Source organism: Pempheris klunzingeri, chromosome 15 (assembly GCF_042242105.1).
Source record: "Pempheris klunzingeri isolate RE-2024b chromosome 15, fPemKlu1.hap1, whole genome shotgun sequence".
Taxonomy (NCBI): Eukaryota; Metazoa; Chordata; class Actinopteri; order Acropomatiformes; family Pempheridae; genus Pempheris; species Pempheris klunzingeri.
The window spans coordinates 9,088,263-9,111,703 of record NC_092026.1 but is presented as its reverse complement, the minus strand read 5'-3'; the positions used below and the strand labels follow the sequence as shown (position 1 = coordinate 9,111,703).

The 23,441-nt window shown below is 42.5% G+C and overlaps 4 protein-coding genes across 5 annotated transcripts; 3 read left to right on the top strand and 1 right to left on the bottom strand.

Annotated features, from left to right (window-relative positions):
- The first annotated feature begins 306 nt into the window (after nt 1-306).
- snorc (secondary ossification center associated regulator of chondrocyte maturation) lies at nt 307-5,052 on the top strand. Its single transcript, XM_070844317.1, has 3 exons — nt 307-382; nt 4,601-4,768; nt 4,943-5,052. The coding sequence occupies exons 1-3, from the start codon at nt 307-309 to the stop codon at nt 5,050-5,052; spliced, it is 354 nt and encodes a 117-aa protein (XP_070700418.1).
- A 3,550-nt stretch (nt 5,053-8,602) lies between these two features.
- Nucleotides 8,603-10,468, top strand: LOC139214876 (G-protein coupled receptor 55). Its single transcript, XM_070845817.1, has 2 exons — nt 8,603-9,337; nt 10,262-10,468. The coding sequence occupies exons 1-2, from the start codon at nt 8,609-8,611 to the stop codon at nt 10,466-10,468; spliced, it is 936 nt and encodes a 311-aa protein (XP_070701918.1). The 5' UTR covers nt 8,603-8,608.
- A 2,971-nt stretch (nt 10,469-13,439) lies between these two features.
- itm2cb (integral membrane protein 2Cb) lies at nt 13,440-18,208 on the bottom strand. Of its 2 annotated transcripts, none has more exons than XM_070844821.1 (6): nt 17,967-18,208; nt 15,666-15,803; nt 15,346-15,537; nt 15,132-15,242; nt 14,825-14,975; nt 13,440-14,131 (listed from the first exon to the last, which is right to left on the bottom strand). In XM_070844821.1, the coding sequence occupies exons 1-6, from the start codon at nt 18,051-18,053 to the stop codon at nt 14,040-14,042; spliced, it is 771 nt and encodes a 256-aa protein (XP_070700922.1). In that variant the 5' UTR covers nt 18,054-18,208; the 3' UTR covers nt 13,440-14,039. The 2 variants fall into 2 exon arrangements, with proteins under 2 accessions (XP_070700922.1, XP_070700923.1); XM_070844822.1 differs by having other exon boundaries at nt 15,346-15,534.
- Nucleotides 18,209-19,835: 1,627 nt separating this feature from the next.
- Nucleotides 19,836-21,766, top strand: hes6 (hes family bHLH transcription factor 6). Its single transcript, XM_070845234.1, has 4 exons — nt 19,836-20,117; nt 20,208-20,294; nt 20,450-20,531; nt 20,858-21,766. Exons 1-4 carry the CDS (start codon nt 19,881-19,883, stop codon nt 21,274-21,276), a joined length of 825 nt encoding a protein of 274 aa, XP_070701335.1. The 5' UTR covers nt 19,836-19,880; the 3' UTR covers nt 21,277-21,766.
- The last annotated feature ends 1,675 nt before the right edge of the window (nt 21,767-23,441 follow it).

Below are 23,441 nucleotides of genomic sequence, written 5' to 3'. Positions count from 1 at the left end.
ACCTTTGTGACGTGACCTGGCCATGGCCGAATGTTTACCCCTCACACCCAGCTATGTGGCCGCAGGGGTTCGGAGTGGGTGTGCCCCGCGATGATGTGCTCACAAAGTCCACACTGTCCAGACAGTCCTGTGCACACCTAGTCCCACCCCTTCTCTCACCCCTCAGCTGCCTGCCTCTCCCCCTCCTGTGCTGCCCTGTACTCTTCTCCTGCTCCTCTCCCTGGGTCACTTACTCATTTGAAGTTACTGCATGAGGAGTTTTGGAGACGCTTTCCTCTGTCTGACGCTCATCCCTCCACGGCCGCCATGGTTCACAGCAGCAGTATCTGCAGATTCCTCCTCCTGGTGCTCCTAGGCCTCATGGTAGCCTTTGCACACACAGGTAAACCTTCTTCTGAGTGCGATTGATATTTTCATGTGCTTTCTGTGATTGGGTGTCAAGTATGCAACTTCACCTGCGCGTGCCGCAGCTCACTATGTTGGAAAAGCCCCACTGTGCAAGACCACAGTCGGAGTAGTAGAAAACATCTGGCGGTCATCCTTGAAATGGAAGGTGTGATGTCAGGAAAATCGTTCTTTAACAAATCAGGTGACAGCAAATTGCATCCAGAGTGTTTTTCCTAATGAAGCTGCTGGCCTCTTGTTAAAGAAAAGGAAGGTAATTTTAAACACCAACGTTATGTTCTTAATCTTAAAATGGGCAGATTTAAGGTTTTATAGGCTCTGTAAATATAGGATTGTTTATCACTGTATGTTACTCATGGGCTGATGTTTGGTCCTCTGTACGTATAAAATCAAAGATGTGTGTAGACGTGTTATTTTTGCCCTCTTTTCCACACACACACACACACACACACATTCACAGGCCTGCAGCCTGATGTAAATGATGCAGTTGTTGAGGCTCTGAGAGCTGTGAAAGACGCTCTTTGACAAACAGGATGACTCAGTTGCTTTCATGATGTTCATATGAAACTGAATACCTGCTGACTTGAGCTTGAGTCAGGGGCGTGCAGTGTGGAGGTGTGTAGTATTGGTCTGAGGTATCAAAATCGGCGTGGAGTTTGTATCTTTGAGAGATTTTGGATGAAATAGTAAGAATTCTTCTGCCTTAACCCTTGATTTTTCTCAGCAGGAGCGCTATTTTTAACACTCACTCGTCTTTCTTTCACTTTCACTTACTTCTGTCTGTTCCCTGTTACTCTTTGTGACATCTCTCAAATCTGCTTGAAAAACGCTCTTGACACGGTAGAGCAGCTCCCAGGCCCAGAGGTCACAGTAGAGGTCAAGGGGGCAATGGGACGACGGGGATATGGCAAGTCAACGATGTCCTCCCCATCCTGTGAAAAAAAAAAAAAAAAACGTGGACTGTGACTGAACTGTCACCGACTGTGGCAGAAAAAAGCACTATGTCAGGGTTTTTAACACTCAGACGCTATGACTTGCCCACAGCTTTCTAAAAATATGGTGCGGTCTGTTCTAGCTCTTGTCTGAACAATTTTTAAGGTGGAAACCATGTTTAACTATGTGGATGAACCACAGAGGAGATTTTTTTTTTTTTTAGCTCATCGAAGCAAACAAGATTCACTTGAGAGATGTTAAGGAGGACTGTGCTCTGGTGGTCCTCCACTCTGCTGCCCGCCCCTTATCTGTCTATTGTGAGTGACACGGTTGCTATGTACTGTATGTGATGACTTCAAGTAGTGCCACCAATCTTGACCACAACACGGTTGACTCAGCATGGGAATAACTGGAAGGTGTCAAATAAGAAGCGTCAGCAGCACATTGTGACAAATTACTCATACTCTCTCGACCTCATCTTCCTCAAAATGGCTGATTTGATAAAGTGACTGAGACCAGTTCTAGCAGCCTCACGCCTTCCCTACTCTCGCTGTTACAGAATAAAATCCAAAAGCACACAGGTCATTTGTCAAGTATTTTATTATGGCAAACATGGCCACCACCTGTGGAAGTTACAGAGGGTGAAGCGAGGACACAAAACACCACCTATGTCACGTTTATGCTGTTGCTCACAGGTTCGATGCTCGGTCGGGCTGCTTTTCACACTCACCCGTCTGCGCGCTTTGTCATCTCTCTGGCTGGTGTGAAATCCTGACCGCAGAGGGCCGAGGTACCAACAAATGGCCTTCTGTGTTTTTAGTGTTTGAAATCAGCCTTCGCCACAGTCTGCCAGGCTTTTATGAGTCTGGACTTGTGTACTAAGAAGGAGGGATCCTGATTGACGTGTGGAGTCATGTCTTTAAAAAGTATGACTTTGGGCAGTGATTCCCTGTCAGGCCACGTTTAACCAAGAGGGTACGTCTGTAGATACATGTCCAGGTGATACATGTAAAGATTAACGAAAACAAAGTAACTCAACCAATCTCAACTAACTCAACTAAAAGAAAACTAAATTGTGATTTAAACTAATTTTGTTTGCACATATTAAACAGCTAAATAGGATTATAAATAACTACACTGGGTCAGTTTCAACACATTAACAGGGTTCATACAAAGTCACATAAGTTTGGAAAATGACTAATTTTAACTATTGTGTTCTCAAGGAGGATCTGAATGTACTCCTTGAAAATTGCTTAATTTTCAACATAATCTGGTGTTTCATCTACATAATCATTCATGTAAGCCAAAAATCTTTGAATATTCGAAATGAAACGATCCTGTTGTCTCCTGGCATCTCACACCAGATAAAAACCATGATCAAAACCTGCACATTCATATGAACAGCTCGTATAATAAACACGGAGACATCATGCGCTGCTCAGTGTACATTCATTCAGTAACTTGTGTGATGATAAAGGCTTCACGAGTCTGGGCATTTTTGGCCAGGTACCCTGACAGTGCTTGAATCTTACTCTGACGAAGCTGTACGAACGCTGTAGTAAGTAAAAGGTGATGAATAGTTGAGCCAATAGCCAAAAGTAATTGATAAACAGCTAAAAAATAATGATGGAATAGTGTAAACTGATTCAGCTACTTGATGAAGAGGCTGGAAGGCGGTTGATGGTGTCGATGAAGGGGAAAAACTTGGGCTCCTCTGATGGGCTGTGGGTGCGTCAGACAGCAGAAGCTGGGAACCACCGATGTGGTGGCGAACTGTCAGCTGAGAATTATGTTTATGAGACTTCACTTATGTTAATTCCATTAAAAAGAAATTTCAAGCTCGAGTAAACCCCTCCTCATGGAAACAAACACCAACGGAAAACATCATGTTATTATTTTTTGCCCTCTTATTAAATCAAGCTGTCCAGAAGGCACGGCCTGTTACACACAGGGACTATTTCATAAACAAGTTTGTTTGACATCCAGTGCCCGGCCGGTGCCTGGTTTGGGCCTGGCCGGTTGTTACTGGTTGCAGCCCGCCGCCCTCCGTGACCGCACAAGCTGCCTTTTGTGCCCTCGGCTGAAGGCCTCATTGATGGCTGAGCTGGCTAGCGGCCCGCGCCTCCAAACCTGCAGCCAGCCACGGCACAGGAAGCTGCACACGACTCAGAGTCAACACAACAGCATCAAAAAACTCACATCAGAAGTGCAAATTGGAGGTTATAAGATGCCGCAGTGCAAACGCTGATCTTAAAGACTTGAGATTAAATCATATACACTAGTTTCTAAGTAACTGTGTCACGGTTTCCGCTCTGTTAGAGAGAAGTCTTTGATAATGACAGAGAAAAGATGTAAACCAGGGTGAAGGAGTTTACTAAGGGCGTCAGAGGCTACAAAGTAAATATGTAGCGTTAAATAAGATGAGTGTAAATATGTTTGGATTATGGTTTTGTTGGTATGCGTAGAGTTGAGGATGGGATAAGTGAATCAGTGAGTGGGTGGGCTTGTGTGTGAATAGTTTATTTTTTCAGGAGGAGATGAAGATCAGATTTTCCTCCTGGTCCTTTGGATTTTGTAAAACAATAAAGCTTTACAGCCGTTTGAATTGCCATCAAGGCGGCAGCACGCAAGATCACAGGCGTTTTGGTGAAACAGAAATGTGGCCTAGAAAGAGACTTTGTTTCTCTGGCTGACGCAGAGGTGTGAAAAGTCTCAGGGTAACTCAGATGGGAGGAATGTCTGAGGACAATTTGGGATGGAAGGAGAACAGACGATTGATTGGCAGAGAGTCTTACAGAACCTCAGCTTCACGTCTGCAAATCGCTGCCTCTCCTACAAGCTGTTTGTGCTAAAGCATGAAATATCCAAGCTACTCCAATTAAATAATTAAGCAAACGTAGGTGGCAGCAGTGTTTTAGACAACAAACAGGCTCGGTTGAGCCCCTGTGCAATAGAGAAACATGTCAAGAGGCGACCTGTAGCTCAAACGGACAAAATGTCCATCCTCCACAAAGACATCCTTATGCCCAGGCCTGAGCCGTTAGCCCAGTGAGACAAAGAGAGGCTGTTGGAGTCATTACAGACGGGGCCACGTATGCAGCTATGCATCTCCAAGGCCTCAACATCCAGAGAAAAGTCAAACAGAACCATTAGCAAAGCCTCGTCAGCGAACAGGGGTCACGTGTCTGCATCTAGATTAGCTGTTCAACACAAGCTCAAGAGGTAAGAAGATTTTTTTTTTTTTTTTTTTCTTGGTCTGCAGAGACAGTTGCTGACCCCGCCTCAACAACCAGGGACAACCAGGACACCTTGTCTGGAGAGCCACCCAGCGACGTCACCACCAAAGACCCTTTCCAGGACATGACGGGGCAGCCCTTCACCTTCGACTACGAGGACACCACGCACTCACACGCCATGGACGAGGAGGAGGGTAAAACTGACACTTGATCTCCATAGATAAAAACTAGAGAATCAAAAATACAGGGTAGATATAATCTAGATCAGATCTAGCAGTAAGAGCTACCAAATGTGTGTATTCAACTGCCTGAAACTGCATCTCTTTCTGTGTGTGTGTGTGTGTGTGTGTGTGTGTGTGTGTGTGCAGGGGTGCTGGGGCCAGGGGCCATAACAGCCATCGTTATAGCGGTCTTCCTGGGAGCATCCGTCCTCCTCGCCCTCATCGTCATCACACTCAGGAAGTTCACTGCCTCCTAGAGTGAATGCATGCCATCTGTGTGTGTGTGTGTGTGTGTGTGTGTGTGTTCGTGTGTGTGTTTGCGCGCCATGAGCGTTTGTGTGCCGGTGTTTCTCCGTGGCCTCTCATCTCTGAACTCGCTCCTTGTCTCTCTGTCCAACATGAGCTGCGTCTTTTTCTTCGCTGCAGATTGTGGCAGGTCCCTGACTGACTCCTGTAAACACACTCTGATTGTTGCTCATCACGTCCTCTCGTCACTGAAGGTGTAATGTTAGAAACTGGCTGGCTCTTCCAGTGGAAATGCATGTCCAAGTCGTTTTAATGATGTTTGGCAATTTTCTTCTTTCTTTTTCCAGATCTTGCATGCAGGTTTTTAATGTTTGTGGACTGTTTGTTCCCTCCTAGTTTGTTTTTTTTTGTCTTGGTGTGAAGCATCCTGCATGTGTTTGCTTTTATTTGTACATTAAGTGTGTGTGTGTGTGTTTGTGTGTCTTTTCCTTCATTAAGAAAGATATTTGAGATCCATGTGCCTACACGGGAGGTTTTCATTAGTCTGTCACAATGATTTGTGCCAAAATAATTCTAAAATGTTCCCCGGGTGTCACTACAGTACAAGTTTTGAAGTTTGCATTGCGCCATTTACAAACATTTGTAGAGTCAAAATAGGAAGACAACATTTTTAAAAAGGCTTCTTCGATGAATGTAAACAGGGTAGTTTGGTTTGTTTTACCTGCAGAGCAAATAGAAAGTTACAGCGTGGATGAACGCGTGTTTGCACTCAAGTGAGTGTTTGTAGTTTTTTCGTTGTTGTTTTATTTGCAGGCGGGTGGACTTATTTTAGAAAAACTTTACTTGTCTTTTTCTATACGCCTCCGAGTCCTCAGTACGCAGTCGTACAGCTGGATGTTGCCATGGTAATGTCACTGCCCAGTTATTTTGTTCAAGATTTAAGTTGAATAAATAAATCCAATAATGCCAAACGTGTGTGACTACATGTGGCTTTTTTTAAACACGTGACCAGTGGAGGATTTTTAATATGTCTTTTTTGTCAGTTAGCATTGAGTTGCTGTATGAATTATAGTTTGTAATAAATATACACAAAATGAATAAACCATATTTTCACTAAAGATAACAAAGTGTCTGAACAACATACATTTTTCATTTCCTGCAATCTATACCTGTAGTTACTTCAGACATAACCACGTTATTAGTCTATTATAATAACCCCTTATGGTCCCAAAACACAGAGGATAATTTAAGTTTAAGTGAGAAGAGCTTTGTGTTCTTTGACCTCACTTCAGTCACAACAGTAGGTGGCAGTGTGGCTGGCAGTTTCATTTTCATTTACAGAAAAAGAAATGTTCTTTCTAAAAATGAAAGCGACGTGTTACACTGACGTGCGTTAAAGCTTTCTGATTTATTCCAGTTCCAAAACATTACTCTGCTGACCGATGAGCACTGAGATTCATTTACGAGTCTTGCATTTTTCTTCTAATGAAAGGGGAAATATGAAATGTTTTTACACTTGCGCATTAGTCATCTCAGCACCTGAAACCAGGAAACCCTCAAAGATAATCACAGTCTGAAAATCTGCTTCTGCAGCTTCGCACAGAGCCAACAACACTTTGAATTTTTCAGGTTTCAGTCAGTCTCTCAGAGATAGGAAGACAGACTTCCACTGACACAGACTGACACCAACTGACACCAACACTACTAACTGTCTCAGTGTAGAAATCACAGTTTGTTATCATGCTTCGTCACCACCAGTTTCATACTTCGATGAAGGGAAGGAAACAATCTAAAAACACATTAGTCTTTGACTCAAAAAGTCGACACATAGAAGAAGATAAAGTCCCCTGGTTTCAGCATCTGTGTGTACACATACACATATATGATAAAAAACAATAGTCCAATGCAGATCTTAGTAAACACCAACAGCCACATGACACGGTGAACAATCAGCCTTTATGACCTAATTTTTATATAGAAATGGAAATTCCAGTCTGAGAAAATACAAAACCACACTCTCACAGAAAAACTCGTGAGAGAGCTGTGGTGCTGGCCAATATTACAGCTTCCTCAATATTATTTAATTTTGTCCTGTTTGTGTCTGTTTTCAGTCTTTCAGCTAATCTTGAGCCACGTTAGAGGCGCGTTCCAGATTTTGCAACTTTGGCCCGTCCTTCAGTCTACAGCTTTGGTCCAGACCAAAATATCTCATCAACTATTGGATGGTTTCAGATAAATGTTTGTACAGACATTCGCAGGCCCCAGAGGACAAATCGTCCTGTCTTAAGTGGAATTTCTAGCACCGTTATCAGGAAGACATTTTAATTTATTTAGTACTTTGATACCTGCAAAATCACTGACATTCCCTTCAGCACAGCACGAACAACACATTTATCATCATGAATATTACTCACATAGCGTTCACTTCTTTACATATTACCAATACAAGTGAAATCTTCTGTGCTGGCAGTTTACGGAGGCTGTGCACGTGTGTATCTTCAAAAAGTGTAAGAGCTGCTGGACAACTTCACCTCTGCTTTGAACTTAAATGGCTGTAATGCACTTTTGAACACATGCAACGTATGCATGTCAATGTGGCATGACTCAGGAAGTGGTGATGAAACAACAAAGGTGGAGAAAGCAGAAGTGTCTGGCACAGTGCAGACAGCCAGACACACACACACACTGCACAACACCCGACTGACAGACTGGCACCCATGAGGTAAGGGCACAACTAAGATTTCACATTTTCCACTGCACAACATACGATTAAATGTTAATGATGAACCAAACCTGTGCAGCACTTTTAAATGTTTGAATAACAACCCAGACTTATATTGTAAATACATTAAAATTAGTAGATATAAGTCAGTACTGTATACATACCTACATTCCTGCTCAGACATATGTTTTTGTCTTTCCTCTAAAACCATTTTTCACTCCTCAGAGTGATGGCGGCTCTGGTTTTCTCTGTCACAAGCTGACACTTCGCTGTAGTGACGACTGTAGGAAGGTTCCACAAAGGACCTGATTCCTTGTATTCAAATGTGTTTAAATCATTCTTTGGTCCTTATGGGACTTTTTATTAGTGGTTCTGTAAAGACAGGTGCATTGGAAAGGTCAAACGGTCATGTATGTTAAAACATGCACACAGTCAAACCTGTGATCCCGCTGCAGCAGCCAAGAGTTTCAAGACGTTTCCTTTCAAACGTATGATATTTCAGTTAAATTAAATCATACCCTTATTACTACTAATTCAAACTCACATTGAACATATTGCGCATGTGATTTAAACTAAGATGATACAGATGTTCTTTATGTATTTGACCTTTACATCAAAAAGCAGATACAAAAATGAAGCTCACAGCCTGTGAACCCACACAGCGGAGAGGTTTCAAGTGGTTGGCACAGAGGCACACGTTACTTATGTTTTCTAGTGGGAACAAAGAATAATGTCATAAAGAGCTGATTTAATCCCACAAGCAATTCAAACCTTGCTTTGAAATTGTGTCCGAGTGTTGAAAGTGACTCACGTCAAACTGTTTTCCCTGCAGCAGCAACGACACCATGGCAAACAACTGTTCGTTTGAAAGGGTGGACCACCTGATGACATATTTGGAGCTTGTCATCTACGTCCCCATATTCGTCATTGGTCTGATACTCAATGTTGCGGCGCTGTTTGTGTTCTGCATCATTCTGCGAAAATGGACCGAGTCAACTATCTACATGACCAGCTTGGCTCTGATGGACATGCTCCTCCTCTTCCCTCTTCCCTTCAAAATGCACGCCACCAATCACCTCTGGCCTGCCACCTTCCAGCCTCTCTGTTCGGTGTTGGAAAGCCTCTATTTTGTCGGGATATATGGCAGCATCTACATCATCATGTGTATAGCTGTGGACAGATGGGTGGCCATCTGTCACCCGTTCAAAGCCAAGCAACTGCGTTCACCCAAGGCAGCTCTGGGGACCTGCATGGGGGTCTGGGTGCTGGTGCTGTTGGCCATCTCTCCGACCATCTATCGCTTCAGGGAGGCCGGCGCGACAGACTTCCACTGCTTCCACAGGTTTTCAAAGAAAGGCTGGAGCCCAAAGGTGATCATCTGTCTGCAGGTGTTTGGGTTCCTGCTGCCTGCGCTGGTGGTGGTTTACTGCTCGATGCAGACCATCTGGGCGCTTCAGCTGTCTGGCCAGCGGAGCCCGCAGAGCCGGGCCTGTGTGAAGATCATCTATAGCAGTCTGAGTGCCTTCCTGTTCCCTTTCACCCCCAGCCACCTCGGCATCCTCCTGCAGTTCCTGGTGAGATCAAATGCAAATTCTTTTTGAGTAAACTAGTGATGATGGTTACAGTTGATAGCTAAAGGTGACAAACCAAGGTCCACTTTTGGAGCTTTTGGTCACATCACATGATCTTCACCAGCAGATGAAGTTGCCATGAAAATGTAAATGTTAACATTTTTTTCCATCCATGTTGGCTTAAAGATTTAATTCCAAAATACATATAGATAAAATCTAAATGACTTTAGATAACCTGTCTTATAGTAATTCAGGTCCGTGAAAAGGGGAATGGATTCCATAATTCTGAATCACTTTACTGGAACAGAGTGCTTTGATTTTCTATAAACTGCGCTGTGTGCGCTAACCTGTGCATCAGTGTGTTACATTACTGACAGATGTAGTGCTTCCTGTCTTGTTTTTTTACAGAAATACTGACATATTTGTGAACACAGATAAATGGCAAACCAAAACCAAGACACATTTTCTAAGTGAATCAAGGTTTTTCACTTGATTTTATTAATGTTACAAAAATATGTGCATGGAAGCAAAGAAAGCAGCCAATTTAACCAGTAGATGATGAAGCACATTATGCATATATATATATATATATACACATACGGCTATGTAGAATTATGACCGATCATGACAACATGATCATGACAACATGATCATGAGTGTTGTGTCAGACTGCTCGTCATCAAAGTTTCGTAACAACAGACTGTTTAAAGCAGAAGATGACCGGTAGTAATAGGTTAACAAATACAACAAATGTAAAAAAAAAAAAGGTAGAGCAGAAGTATGAAGAGATCATTTTCAAAAAAGCCTTATAAGAACACACAAAATGTGAGGGTTTCCTGCAGTGTTTTATGGTTTGAAGAAGATTTTCAGGTTTTCTTGCACGTAGGCAGGATGGGCGGACATGTGTAACCCCTCACATAATTCCAGGTGCACCAAGGAGTGATTGAGGACTGTGGCACCAAGACCAGGATCAGCCTGTTCATACAGATAGCCATGTGTCTGTCCAACATCACCTGCTGCCTGGACGCTCTGTGCTACTACTTCATCGCTCATGAGGTGAGGAGCACCAAAAACACCTTCAGGCTGTCAGTGATGAGCCAGAGAAGAGCCACCTTCAGCACTTCAGAGGTCTGAACACGGGGGGAAGTTAAAATGTGATTTGTCCTCAGAGGGCTGCTGGTAGTAAACGCACAGACTGGCCTCCTAGGCTTTAGGGCAGTGAAACTGAAAAAGAGCCAGTATTGTTTCCAGTAGCTGACAGGCAGGTGCGAGATGCACTAAGAGAAATTAAGCAGGCCAAAGTGCAATGTTAATTAACCACAGTATTGAGGGTACAGCTAAAATGTAGCATAGAGCAGATCTGATGCGCGATTTGATCCACCGGCAGGAAGCCGACAGGCATCTCTGCAACCTTAGAGATCTTAGATACCCCAATGTCACAATGCAATGTGACTTATTTCTAAAGTGATTTGAGGGTGAGTTTGTGAGATGGCTCAAAGCACTCTCAGGTCCTTCAGTCCTACACAGTGACAAAGAAACTGATGTGGGGCACCATTAATTTTAGAACCATAAAGCGGACTCCAGCAGCGCAGTGGAGAGCTTTGTCAACGAGTGTGTGCGCCACATGAGCGACCGTCGTACTGGTCTCATTAAAGATCCGTCATTTAAGATCGGGCTGATTCATTTCAGGCATATATTTGGTTCAACATTTAGCAAACTTCTCATAAAGACACATGTTTTATTTAAAAGGAATCTCATATATATATACACAGACTTACGTAAAGAGTCAACTTAAAACAAGTGAATAAATTAACTGAAGCGAGTATGTGAATCAAACTTGAATATTAATTCAAATATTAATTTCCATATTCACTTTACAATTATAGGAATAAATCATGAAAAGAGAATCAAACAACCAGTTGTGTTCCTAAAACACGTGAATGTATTTCACTGTTATTTATTAATGGTTATTCTAATTAGCTTAATGATAACAGATTTTTTAAAAACTTCATATTATAATTTCGATTTACATTTTATTAATAGCTGGCCTTCTTAGTTTGGTTCTTTGGCACATTGTGACTATTTTAAGAAATAGTGCAACAAGTCACTATGTCTATCACTGATATAAAAAATGACCATAATGACTATAAATATAAAGAATATAAATAAATATAGAAAATCAGAAATATATAGAATCAGAAATATATTTAACCAATAAACTGTGGGTTTTCAAACATGTTCACTTTTTATAATTAGATGCAGAGAGAAGTTAACTCAATGTCTCCATCCTGTAACTTATTGCATTAATAAATCCTGAAGCTGAGTGGCAAAAATATGATTCTTGTGTAAATCTTAAATTTATCTCTGACTTTAACAATGCAAACTCGCATAATACTCAGGGGGTTTATACTTATTCATTCGCCCTAATACAAATGAGGACACAAATGAGTGGAAAGGGTGGCTGAAAGTTCCTTAACTACAAACCTACTGAGTGCGTTTTTATTTGTTCTTAGTTATAAATTCCTTTATCACTCACCAAAATGTAGGTGTGACGTCTGTGGTCATGACATAATATAAATATGATTGTATATGTACTTTTCATTCGATTTTTTTTAACAATGCCGCTTCCAACGTGTGCAATAGCATTATTAAGACAGCTGATGAGACTCTTTTGATATTAAGGAGGACATTTGATTCATGTGAACGCAGTCGAAGCTAAACCCAAATGGAAAGTTGTACATTAAGCTGCTCCGTCTCATTTTGCTCTGCTTGACCAGAGTCACCTTGTGTTCACAGTGGAAGGTGTTTATGAGTCGGCACAGCACTCACTTAGTAGATTTTCTGTACATTGATGACGTCTTTATTGTATAAATGAATCAGCGTGAAACAGGACATGAAACTGTCATGTTTCAGGTTATATGCATTACTTGTCTTGTTGCTTTCATTTTGCACCAGCCTCCTATTTGTTAGGTTTCACTGTTGTTTGTGCTCATTTTCACTTTGTTTTCAGTTTTCTTAATTTCTGTTTCTGTCATTTTTTCCTCAAGTGAAATTTGTGTATTTCTGGAGCCATGGTGCTTCTTGATCTGACCTACAGGTTGCAAGTCTGGTCTTTTTCTGTTCTTCTGTGCAACTAGTCTGTAGAATAAAGTCCAGACAAAAACACAATTAAACACAAGTAAAATGAATATTCGTCAGATTATGTCGTGTAGATTTTGTTGACCCACAAATGTGTTTGTGTTATTGTGCCATTCTATGGCTGTCTGTCAACAGATTGCATGATGTCCGTTTTGAAGCCAAATTTTCCGTTTCCATTTTAAAGCGAAGTCTCGCTAACCACGAATGATTCATCTTGTGGTGTGTTACAGTCGCCACGGTGAGGCTGTAGTTTTATCGTCCACAGAACCTTTGAAATACTTTAAAATATCAGCTGCATGTCCCACATGACCTGAACTGATCAGGGCTGTGTGTTTGTCCCAGTTACATTGTGTCTGTAATGATTCCCTTTATGACGACTAGCTGTCTTTTAACATGTTGGAATATTGTTAATTAATGATGTGTATGCTTTACTGACACTGTGCACACATGTACAGACGAGCATTAATAAGTCAAAGAAAAGTTTGATCATTTATTCTTAAAGCAGCAAAATCGACTGTACAGCGAAAAAGATACCCAAGACAATGAAATATGAGCACAAATCATGGATCTGTCTCAACTGAGACACCAAATTAGAAAGACACCCCAATTTTTTTCTAAGTTGGGACAAATCAACATTGTAGAGATTATAATGCCAAAATAGGAAGGATTGGGAACTGGCAAGAGCTAAAAACAACAGGCAAATCCAAGTGAAAAAGAGGAGGAGCAAGACAAAATGAGTTTCAGCCTTTGATATCATCTACAGTAAAAAGCATTCTTTCTAAATATTTCATATATCTTGAATACTAAGCATAGCGTTGCTGACTGCAGACTTTGGTTCCTTCTGTCCCTCTAAAGCACTGCTACTGACTACAGTCTAAAGCTTTTATATCCAAAGGAGTAGGAAAGTGTGATACCAAAGGAAATAAAGAGACAAACCATAAAAAGAAATGATCATTCACAAAACAAGTCGATTTCAGATAAAAATCTATGCATGTAACAATATGTTCAAAATCAATTTACAGTATATATTGCTTAGGAACAATCAAAGTTATGTACACCATTGATTAATGATATAAACCAGCAAAGAAACGTCTAAACTACATGAGGTATGTTTTGCCATTTTCTGACATTTAAAACAAAACAAAAATAACAAGAAACAGTGCAAGCAGCTTCCAAGTATCCTTACCACCACTCACAGTGCACTGGGTTACTAAATAACAACAAGGACAGGTCTAAAATAAAATCAAAAAAATAAAATCAAGTCTTCTGATGAAAATGATGACAAACTGACACACACTAACATCTTATGCACAAACTGACAAGCTACAGATACATCCAGACACACGTATTACATCATCCGAATATACAGACTATCGGAATAAAAAAAGACATTAACATTGTACATGAAGAATAAAAGAGCATTTCCAACTAGAGACAAAAAAAAAAACATTAAAACTGAAACTGTTGGACAAAAACTTGCTCTTAAAGTGCAGTTAAAAGCCTAAAGAATTCAAGAGGTATGGTTTGGAATTGGCTTCAGTGTTGGATGGCTGTGATTCTCTCAGACTTAGGGCCTGTCGCAGATGACGGTCTCAACCACAAAAGTGTTCTCAAAATGACGAATGCTGTGACACTTCTTTGTCTCACGCCTCTCGATACCTGGAAGAGAAGAGAAGATGCATTTAGAAAATCTGTTCAGTACCGAAAGTGGGGGCTTGCATTGTTCATAACACGTCCACCGCCACCGTGCCTACGGGCGTCCATTTTGAATCAGCAGTGGTGATCCCCGCAAATCACATCCATATATGTACTCAGGGGAAGTTTGTTGCATAATTTCTGAGAGTTCTCACTCCAATCAAAGGCAGCAACGACAGAGATATCACTCATGTGCATCACTGCCTCCTCCAGAATGTGTGGATGTGTCCACTGCACTACGAGTGACTCACATAGCAGGAAGTTCCCAGGCTGCACCCACACACACACACACTGGCAAGATAATCAGGCTGCCAGGCTGTTAGAGGAGGATTTTACACCAAACACACACACACACACACACACACTGACCAACATGTTCACTAGGAAGCCCCTATTTGGTTCTGGTTGTATTTGTTTTCTGCATGATCGTTTGCTCCTACACACCAAAACAGAACACCGGGTTCCCTGTGACTCACCGGAGGAATACTTTCCTCCTCAAGTACAGAGAGATCACAGGGACCCAGCACACGTCACATGACTCAACATCTCACCAGAGCTGGTGTGACGGTGGGTGATAAAATAGCGGAAGTGACCCAGCACTCATCATTTAGCATCTCATATTGCTGGAGTCGACTGGAAAAAGATGTGTGCACTCACGTCGATGCTGGTTGCGGCGTCTGAGGCGGTAGGTTTCTTTGCCGTAGCAGAGCCTGTGGATGAACGGGCCCAGCTGCCTCATGTTCCTCACCCTCCCAGTCACCACCATCTCCTCCTGGATGATGTAAGTCTGAGGAAGGTACGTCCCTCTCTGTCGCAAAAAGAAACACAAATTAATCAGTCGACCTGTCTGAGGGAGGATAAGAACATGCTGCCCTTGGGTCTCCCCGACAGCCATTCACCTCCAACAATGCTTTTACAGCTGCTTCGCCAATGACATCAACAGCAAATGCAGAGAGCGCCTCACCTTGACATTGACGAGCAGCTCCCACAGGTTGCGTGGAGGCATCACCAGGGTTGTGTTCAGCTCAGTGATGTAGCATTTGTCCAAAGCAATGTCGTGATAAGCTGTGAGGCCCTGGAATAGATTAAAAGAGGTTAAACCCTCATCCATAATAAAACACTTTAACATGAAAATGTAATGAGAGCAAACCAGGGAACCTGTGGGTGTCTTAACCTACCCTCTGAAAGTCATGGATGATATCAGCAGGGTCACTGCCACCAAAGTGCGGCACAGGTACACTGATCTGTTCATAGTTGTCGTCAAGGTAGATGCCAACATTCTCCTCAAGCTCTTGCCGACCCCTCAGAGGAGCGTACACAGAGTCCTCATAGACAACCCGGCAGTGGAAGAGGCTGTCCTCTGGGATCTGCTGATGGGACGCAACAGAGCTGAGTTAGCATGAGACAGTTGCTTTAGGTTGATTTCTAAAAAAAAAATTGTCAATTAATGTTCAGCGGCGCTGGGTTCAGGATTTAATGTAAGAAATGTGAGGCTCACCTGAGGTATGAAGTAGTAGCGATAGACATAGATAGAGGCCAGCACCAGTCCTGACATGAAGACCACCAGGCCGAAGGTGAGGCAGCAGAGGCCAGTTGGAAAAGGCTTCTTGGGCCTGACAGGAAGAACCAGCTGCTCCTGTAAAGAAGAAAAAATTGTTTGCTTAGCAGACAAGTAAGGAAACACTGAAGGAAAAGTCAGATAATTGACAAGGAGATTGTGAACTGCATCATTTGACACAGTATTTTATCAAAAACAATCAATTTTATTAAAGATCGCTGGTTTTCCAATAATACAAAACAAGTGTAAAATACTAGAAATATTTGTCGTCAATAGTGCAAAAGTTTTTAATCTAACTTTGAACCTACTACAGACTCCATTTTGGAGAAATACTGGTACCACAGCATAGTAGTTAACTTGAAATTAACCATATCCAGGTCTATGATGGGTATCAGTGGTTGTAATGTCCTCTCACACTGCCATGCTGTAAAATATAGAGTCCAAATTGTAATTTTGATGAGAGGTGGTTGCCAAGTTTTTAGTCAGGCAAGGAGATCTGGTAGACGTAGGACGTCATGCCAGATGCCCACCCACAGTCTCTCAGTCAATCTGCTGTCCTCTCCCTACTACTGTTGCTATGGAGAGCGGAAGCAGGGAGAACAGATTGTGCCAGGCACTGACGAAGATGCTGGCACGTGGCCGTCTGGGTCTATTCTTAGAGGTCTACTTCCACGCTCCATATTTGCAGTTAGCGAGCGCCCTCAGTGGGAGTCGAAACGAGAACAATTGCGTGGCGCAGGAGTCCCTCAGCAGAGGCAGACATATTAATAGATCTACACACATTGGCTCTGACGCCTAGACGACCATCATAGCCAATCTGAATCCACACAGCCTTTGAGATCATGTCTTAATCTTCTGTTGACGTAACAAACAGGAGAAAATATGTGTTTGCATCAGTGATGGATGCGTAATCAAGTGGTATTCATTGCATACAGCATGTTGGGGAATAAAAAGATGAGGTTTAGACAGGCGTCCATGTGACAGATATCTAATTATGTTAAACTCCAGGGAGGTAGCCCAGAGAGGAGGCCAAGAAACAGACAAGCCTGACTGCCTATACATTCAATTAAGCCCTGCTACAATCCCAAATCGTCATGATCAGGCTAATTTAAAACTTGCTGAGACAGTCAAGATACAGCAATGTGCACGTTAAACTTCTCTGTCTCTTTCTATCAACACAGTTTAATTCTGTTGTTACACCGGCTGATCCCTATGTTTGAGAACTGGAGCCTGAAACCTAAAGACCTGCAATCTGTAATGTTGCTGATTAGTTTCAGATTATTTCAAATCCTTTCTGAACCTCTTGATCCTTCAGATGAACTCAAATCTACTGAGTAGTGCCTCAAAACCTCCTCAGAGGATACAGGAAGAGCTAAAACTGTAGTAAAGCTGGAATTTTTGTCCATCTACTTTTACTCATTTTAACCGACTGATTTTTTTATTATGCCAATTCTGAGAGAGAATAAAAAGACAAGTTGCCTTTACACTGCACCCACTGTTTACACACAACACACTGTTATCCCGGATCACCCATTCAGGCGCTACCTGCAGGATCCACATGGCATAACACCTCGTGAGGTCACTGACTGGTGCAGTGAGCGCATTTGACAGCCCCGCTGTTCTCTCATTTCAACAGTGAGGCTATCTGCACGTCCATACTGAGATAAAGGGGAGGCTTCATTTTTGTTTTTACTATCAAATATCAATTCTTCATGAACCAGTGAGAGTAATAGTGCCATATTCTGCTGGAGACACACACACAGAGGACACACATCTGCAGTGTGTCCTCACGGTGGCCAAACAAGGTGACGTAATGTGAACATCCCCAGGCTGCAGTGTTGGGTCTATTCCCTTGTTATTATTACAACATTATTGCATAACAAGCTTTTTCCTGTCTCCACCAGCAATAGCTATACAATAAACTGCAGTGGGCAGTGTGGTTTCAACTTCTCAGTTGCAGGTTATCCACAAAAACAAAACAAAAATGCCATACCTTATTGAAAGCATACACTGGCTTTTGCTCAAGCTTGCATGTTAAACAGACCAAGGATTACCAGTTTAAAATTAAATCCTATCAAGTGACACGGTGGTGCATGGACAAATCTAATATTGCAGCTAAGAGTAAGCATATTAAGGTTAATCTACTTAGCTTTACCTTTAGCAAAACGAGTATACACTATTCTGAGACACAAGACACATGCCACAGCACGAAACAAAGAAAAATAAAGTGTGCAAACTCACTTGAGCCTGAGGTATAATGATCTTCTCTCCATCGGTCTCTTTTTCGGGCTTCTGCGCCGAAACTGGCTGGAAGGTGATCTTCACCATGATTGTTTTGTTCAGTGTGTGTGTTCTTTATCTGGTATCGGATTTAGTGCGGTGGTTTCATCCACTGAGCCGCGAGGATTATATAGCGGAGGACCAGTCTCGCCCCCGGGACTCAGTGACATCAGAAAAGCGTCTTCTCTGACGAACAAGCGTTGTGTGGGTCTGGAGGAAAAGCCGCCTCGCCGCTATCAAAATAAAAGTCCGTGTCCGATTTAAACGTTTAAATTTAACAAGAAATACACAGTTAGAGAACCATTTGGTGTATCGATAAATATATTCGCTTGTTTCAATCTGTTAAAGATTAAAATAAGCGATTTTATCCCCAGTTTGTTGATATTGGAGTACCCTGTGCCCTTATTCTGAAGGCCTGTGCCTGATATGGTAGTGCTTTCCGTATTTTATTTAAAGCTGAATCTCCTCTTCTCAACTATGTTTCTTAACAGTATCATCCGGAAATGTAGGGATGTTTAAAACTCTCAGCCAGCTACTACTGCAATAAAGTTAGCACTGGGTCACTACTACTGATAGTAAGAATATTAATAACCCTCTCCACCTATTTGTGGGCTCGTCAAGGCACGTAATACACACTTTATTGCACAGTACATTGTGTACTGTGAACTGTATGTGCCTTGGTGTAAGTGTTAGATGTACAATATCATTTTATGACATGTAATTTGAGCATTTTGTATGGTATGAACCTGTAAGTAGAGCTTAAAGCAAATTTTACATTTCTAAAACTGTCATGGCATGTGGTTAGAAAAGTGGGGAGTAGCTGATATAGATCATTTAAATATTTAAGAATTATTGTACATAAGTACAGTCACATTTCACACGTCTGATCAGATGTGTTTTTTTCTCTTTAAGTAAACTAACTAAAACCAAACATCCAGCAGCCAGACGATCAGCATCACTGCTCCCCTCGAAATGCAAATCTCCCAACACATGCAAATTTGCACACACATGCACACAACTCTCCCCACCATATGTGAATAGTCATTTCAGTGTGTCCTTTTGACTCACTACAGACATAAGCCACACAGCATGTTAGATATTAACAAAATAGGAAGCAAGTGCCGATGATACAAGAGTGACACTTTCTGAAAAGCACTACTTACAAATTACAGAAGAATAGGCAATGAGAAAATGTCATGAAACCCTCAGAATAAAGGGACGATCTCTCTTTTCTGTCTGTCAGTACAATAGAGCCAGCACTGTTCGACGCTGCCTGTTCATTTCAAGAGGCTCTTTACTCTCTTTACGCACAAGTAATGTACTTGACAAATGGCTCATACAGTCCCATTCACATTAGTTTTTTTTACAGGGTGAATGGAGTACTAAGCCTAGTCCTCATAACTATGGACTGATGGCTAACAATCAGGCCCGAAATAGGCCCAGCTGACTAATGATGCAATGTGAGAATTGGCAGATATATGGCCCATAATGGTGACACAGATTAACAGAGTGCTTAAGAAAGATAACATGAAAAGCTTAAATGTTCAAGTGCTTTTTAGCAAGAGTAGCTTCATATACTGAAATAACCTATCTGAGTGTATTTGGTTTTTAGATGCATTAGTATTTCCACTGATTAAACAGGTTGTGTTTTGGCTGTTGAAGTTGTTGAGCCTATTTTGGACCCCCTTCTGGCAGATCATGTTTTTAATCAGTATTTAGGTTCAGACCACACAGCCTGTGGCTCAGGCTGAAGTTGGGAGACAAAAGCTAACATGACCACTGATGACTGGCGGGTACGAGCATTGCGCGCCCTCGGTGCTCCCGTAGCCATTTCACCCATTCACATGCAAATGAGCCGTCATATATACCAAGTGCATGCCCCCTCGCAGCAGCATTAAGGAGCCCAGCCTCTCTGCGAGTTTCGCTGGGATCGTCCGGCCATCTGTCCCACTGACGAGCTGTAACGGCTCTTTGAGGTTTACTCACCGACCTGCAGTCTGGTGGCTCCTGGCAGCGCCTGGGTTAAACTTCACCAACATGGCCCCCATCCGCAGCAACACAAACGGAATGGACAGAGGTGATAACAGCAGTGGACTCCAATCTGACAGAAAGGTACGGGCCCGTGTGAGCACTTAATGCGTTTTAATCACGTTTTAACACAACTGGGGGGGAGTAACTTCATTGTTCTTGCTGTTCTGGCAGATGAGGAAACCCCTGGTCGAGAAGAAAAGGAGGGCTCGCATCAATGAAAGTTTACAAGAACTCAGAGTTCTCATCGCCGATGCAGACGTGAGATATTATAACGAATGTTTTAGGCCCCTGCTTTGTGTAGCTTGTGTTGTTTCTCCACACGAAGCAAATAGATGTATTGTGCTAGCTAGCATGTGTCGCTGGCGCTTGTTACTCACGTTTTTTTTTTCTTGTTTTCTTGTCACCCGCTGCAGTTACAATCAAAGATGGAGAATGCCGAAGTGCTGGAGATGACAGTGAAACGTGTGGAGAGTATCTTGCAAAACCAGGCTCAAGGTAAACATTATACATTTACCCGAGAGTTGCCCATTAAGCAACTATTTGTTAAATATTCCACTTTTCCACCCAAAAAAACATTAACCTAAACTAGTTTATAATTTACCTGTCATTCTTCCGCAGAACAATATAGTTCTTTAAAATCTACCTATAAATTTATTCATAACGGCCAGCGGATTAATATTCTAATCAACTGTGATGCGGTCACAGGTGCCTGAGTGCAGCTTCGAACGCGTGTCAGCCAATCAGAGGCCGACTTTAGTGACCGACCGTTGCAGTGCTAACTTGTGAGCTAACGGCTGTCTCTGTGGTTTCTGTCCGCCCAGTGGACGCCGTCAACCGTGAGGCCTGTGAGCGGTTCGCCGCAGGCTACATCCAGTGTATGCACGACGTCCACACCTTCGTGTCCAGCTGCCCGGGGATTGACCCCACGGTAGCCGCGGAGCTGCTGAACCACCTCCTGGAGAGCATGCCCCTGAACGACGAGGAGCGCCTCCGGGTGATGCTGCCGGAAACGGCGGCCGAGTACCCCGGCAGCAGCGGCTCATGGTCCGTGTCTGAGAGCATGTACACGGCTCTGGTGTCCCCGGCCCCCTCCACCACCTCCAGCGACGACCTCTGCTCTGACCTGGATGAGACCGACTCGGAGCAAAGTCATGTCTCGTCCTCAGAGGAGGCCGACAGCCAGGATGTGCTGAGCTTACCCTGCTTAACTTACCCCAAATCAGTGTGGAGGCCGTGGTAGTTCCTTAATAAGGACCAGCATGTTTAAACCACAGTAGAAGAGGAGTTAATGCTTTGTGTTAGGGTGTTTTTGTGGCTAGGCCTCAGTACATGACAGGAACACTGCTGAGATGACAACTTTGAAACGTGTTGAAAGGCATCTGAGAAGCTCTTTGTGTAATTATTGGAACTACAATTAAACTAAAGTGTATTTAATAAATAAAATATGTAATTAAATCTGTTTTGCAGAGGTCAGAGACCTGTGGGCTCTTCATGTGGAAGTGTATGGGCCTGCCTTCAGTGAAGGGGTGAATGCACATGTAAATATGTACTTGTTGAAAATGACTGGGCTGTATAGAAGATGGCTGTCCCACTAGAAGTGCATTGTCGGCAGTGTGTAAATTATTTTTTATTTAGGATGTCTTTAACTTTGTATTTATACGTGATAAATGTTAGTAGACTACCTCACCTGATAAGTTTGAACTTTTCAATAAATATCTTTTTTTTTTTTTGACAAACGACCTGCTTTAAATTCTATTTGTGCTGCAGCTTCCAAAAAAGCCACATTTCACACACAAGGATCCCACTATCCGCCCACCCACGGCTGTTTCCAAGATATTAGTTATTACTCTGCAATTGTGGGCCATTTGTGTGCTCTCCCTCTCTCTCTCTTTCTCTCTCTCTCTCTCTGTCTTTCCAAGATCCCTTAGCACATCGTAGGCATTTGTGAGGTGTGAAATGAGTAATCCACTAACTCCTTATATAGGCCTTTAGGGCTTGACAAATGGGTTTTATAACTCTGCTCCACTTCAGCTTTTTTTTAAAAAAAATGTTACTGTTCTAAAATAACAGGAACAAATAACTTGCTTGGTCATTGAACTAAAGTCCCAACAAAGCCACCGTGATCATTCTTGTATCAAATAGTGAGTTTATAAGTGCATAGTTCATCAGTTTTTTATTAAAATATACTATTTATGGGACTTTTAATGCAGGGCAATCTAAAAAGTGTTTTTTGCCAAATAGTTCAGTGAAGACGACTAATAAATAAGCTCAGGAGAGTCATGTTAATTCACAGAGACGCTCCGACATGACCTCTGTGATCCTGGTGAGAGCCACAGACACTGTTCTGCCTCTCCACCATCAGCTCCCACAACGACAAATGAATAAGAAAAGACGTCAGTCATGAACCAGGTCTTAATCCATCTCCAGTCAGATGCCCCCTCCGGTGTTCCTGTGATGTCCACGCCAAGGTGTCACTTCTTACACTATCCACAGCTGTAAAACATCCACACTGACTGGGATCTTTGGTGAAATGACAAGAAAAAGATTAATACAGAGCCAGCAGGCTTATAGCTGAGCATTTCTCCTTTCTAGTTGTACACATCTCCAGTGTTGGAAAGCTACCAACTACTCAAGAGCTGTAATTACACAACAGAAAGTACAAATAGTACGAATCTGAGGCACAGCATTCTACATTTTATGCCTCCGCATCGCATTACAAAGACAAAAATGTTATCATTAACTACAGCTACCAGTTGCTTTGCAGGTTGAAAGTGTTCAAACAAAACGTGATAAGTTCCTAAAAAAGATGAATTATTATGGATGAAACTGTGTGTAAAGTAGTAGATGGTGCTTCTATTGTGTGCTACTATTAACTACATGTTGACTTTTTACTCCATGTAAAATGTCACATGTTAGGGCATCCATAATGATAGTTATCATAATGATCCAATAATGTCATCAAAGCCCTGTAAAGGGACATTCTGCATAATGATTGAGTATTTTTACATTGTGGGAGTACCAGCTGTACTTGAGTAGGTGAGCTGAGTCCAACGGTGTAGGATATCATCTTTGTAACTGCTATAAGACAGAAAGAAAGAAAGAAATTGATAGAGTCCGCTCAGATCTGTGCGTCTGTGTGGTGACCAGACCGGATTTGCGGATCCCCAGAGGTGCAAATGTCCGCTGCAGGAGGGCCCTTTGTGGCTGTGGGGAAGGTGTGAACGGCGGAGGGAGGGAGGGGGTCTCTTTGATCAGCCTGCTGAGCAGTGGACTGCAGGATCCGACTGTCTGCGGAGAAATCCCCATCCCAGCTATTGTCTCTGAGCTGGGCCAGACATCCGTTTGCACCGGGAAGGTGAATGTCATGACTGCAGGACGGAGGGCAGCTTTTTCTGAACAGCAGGC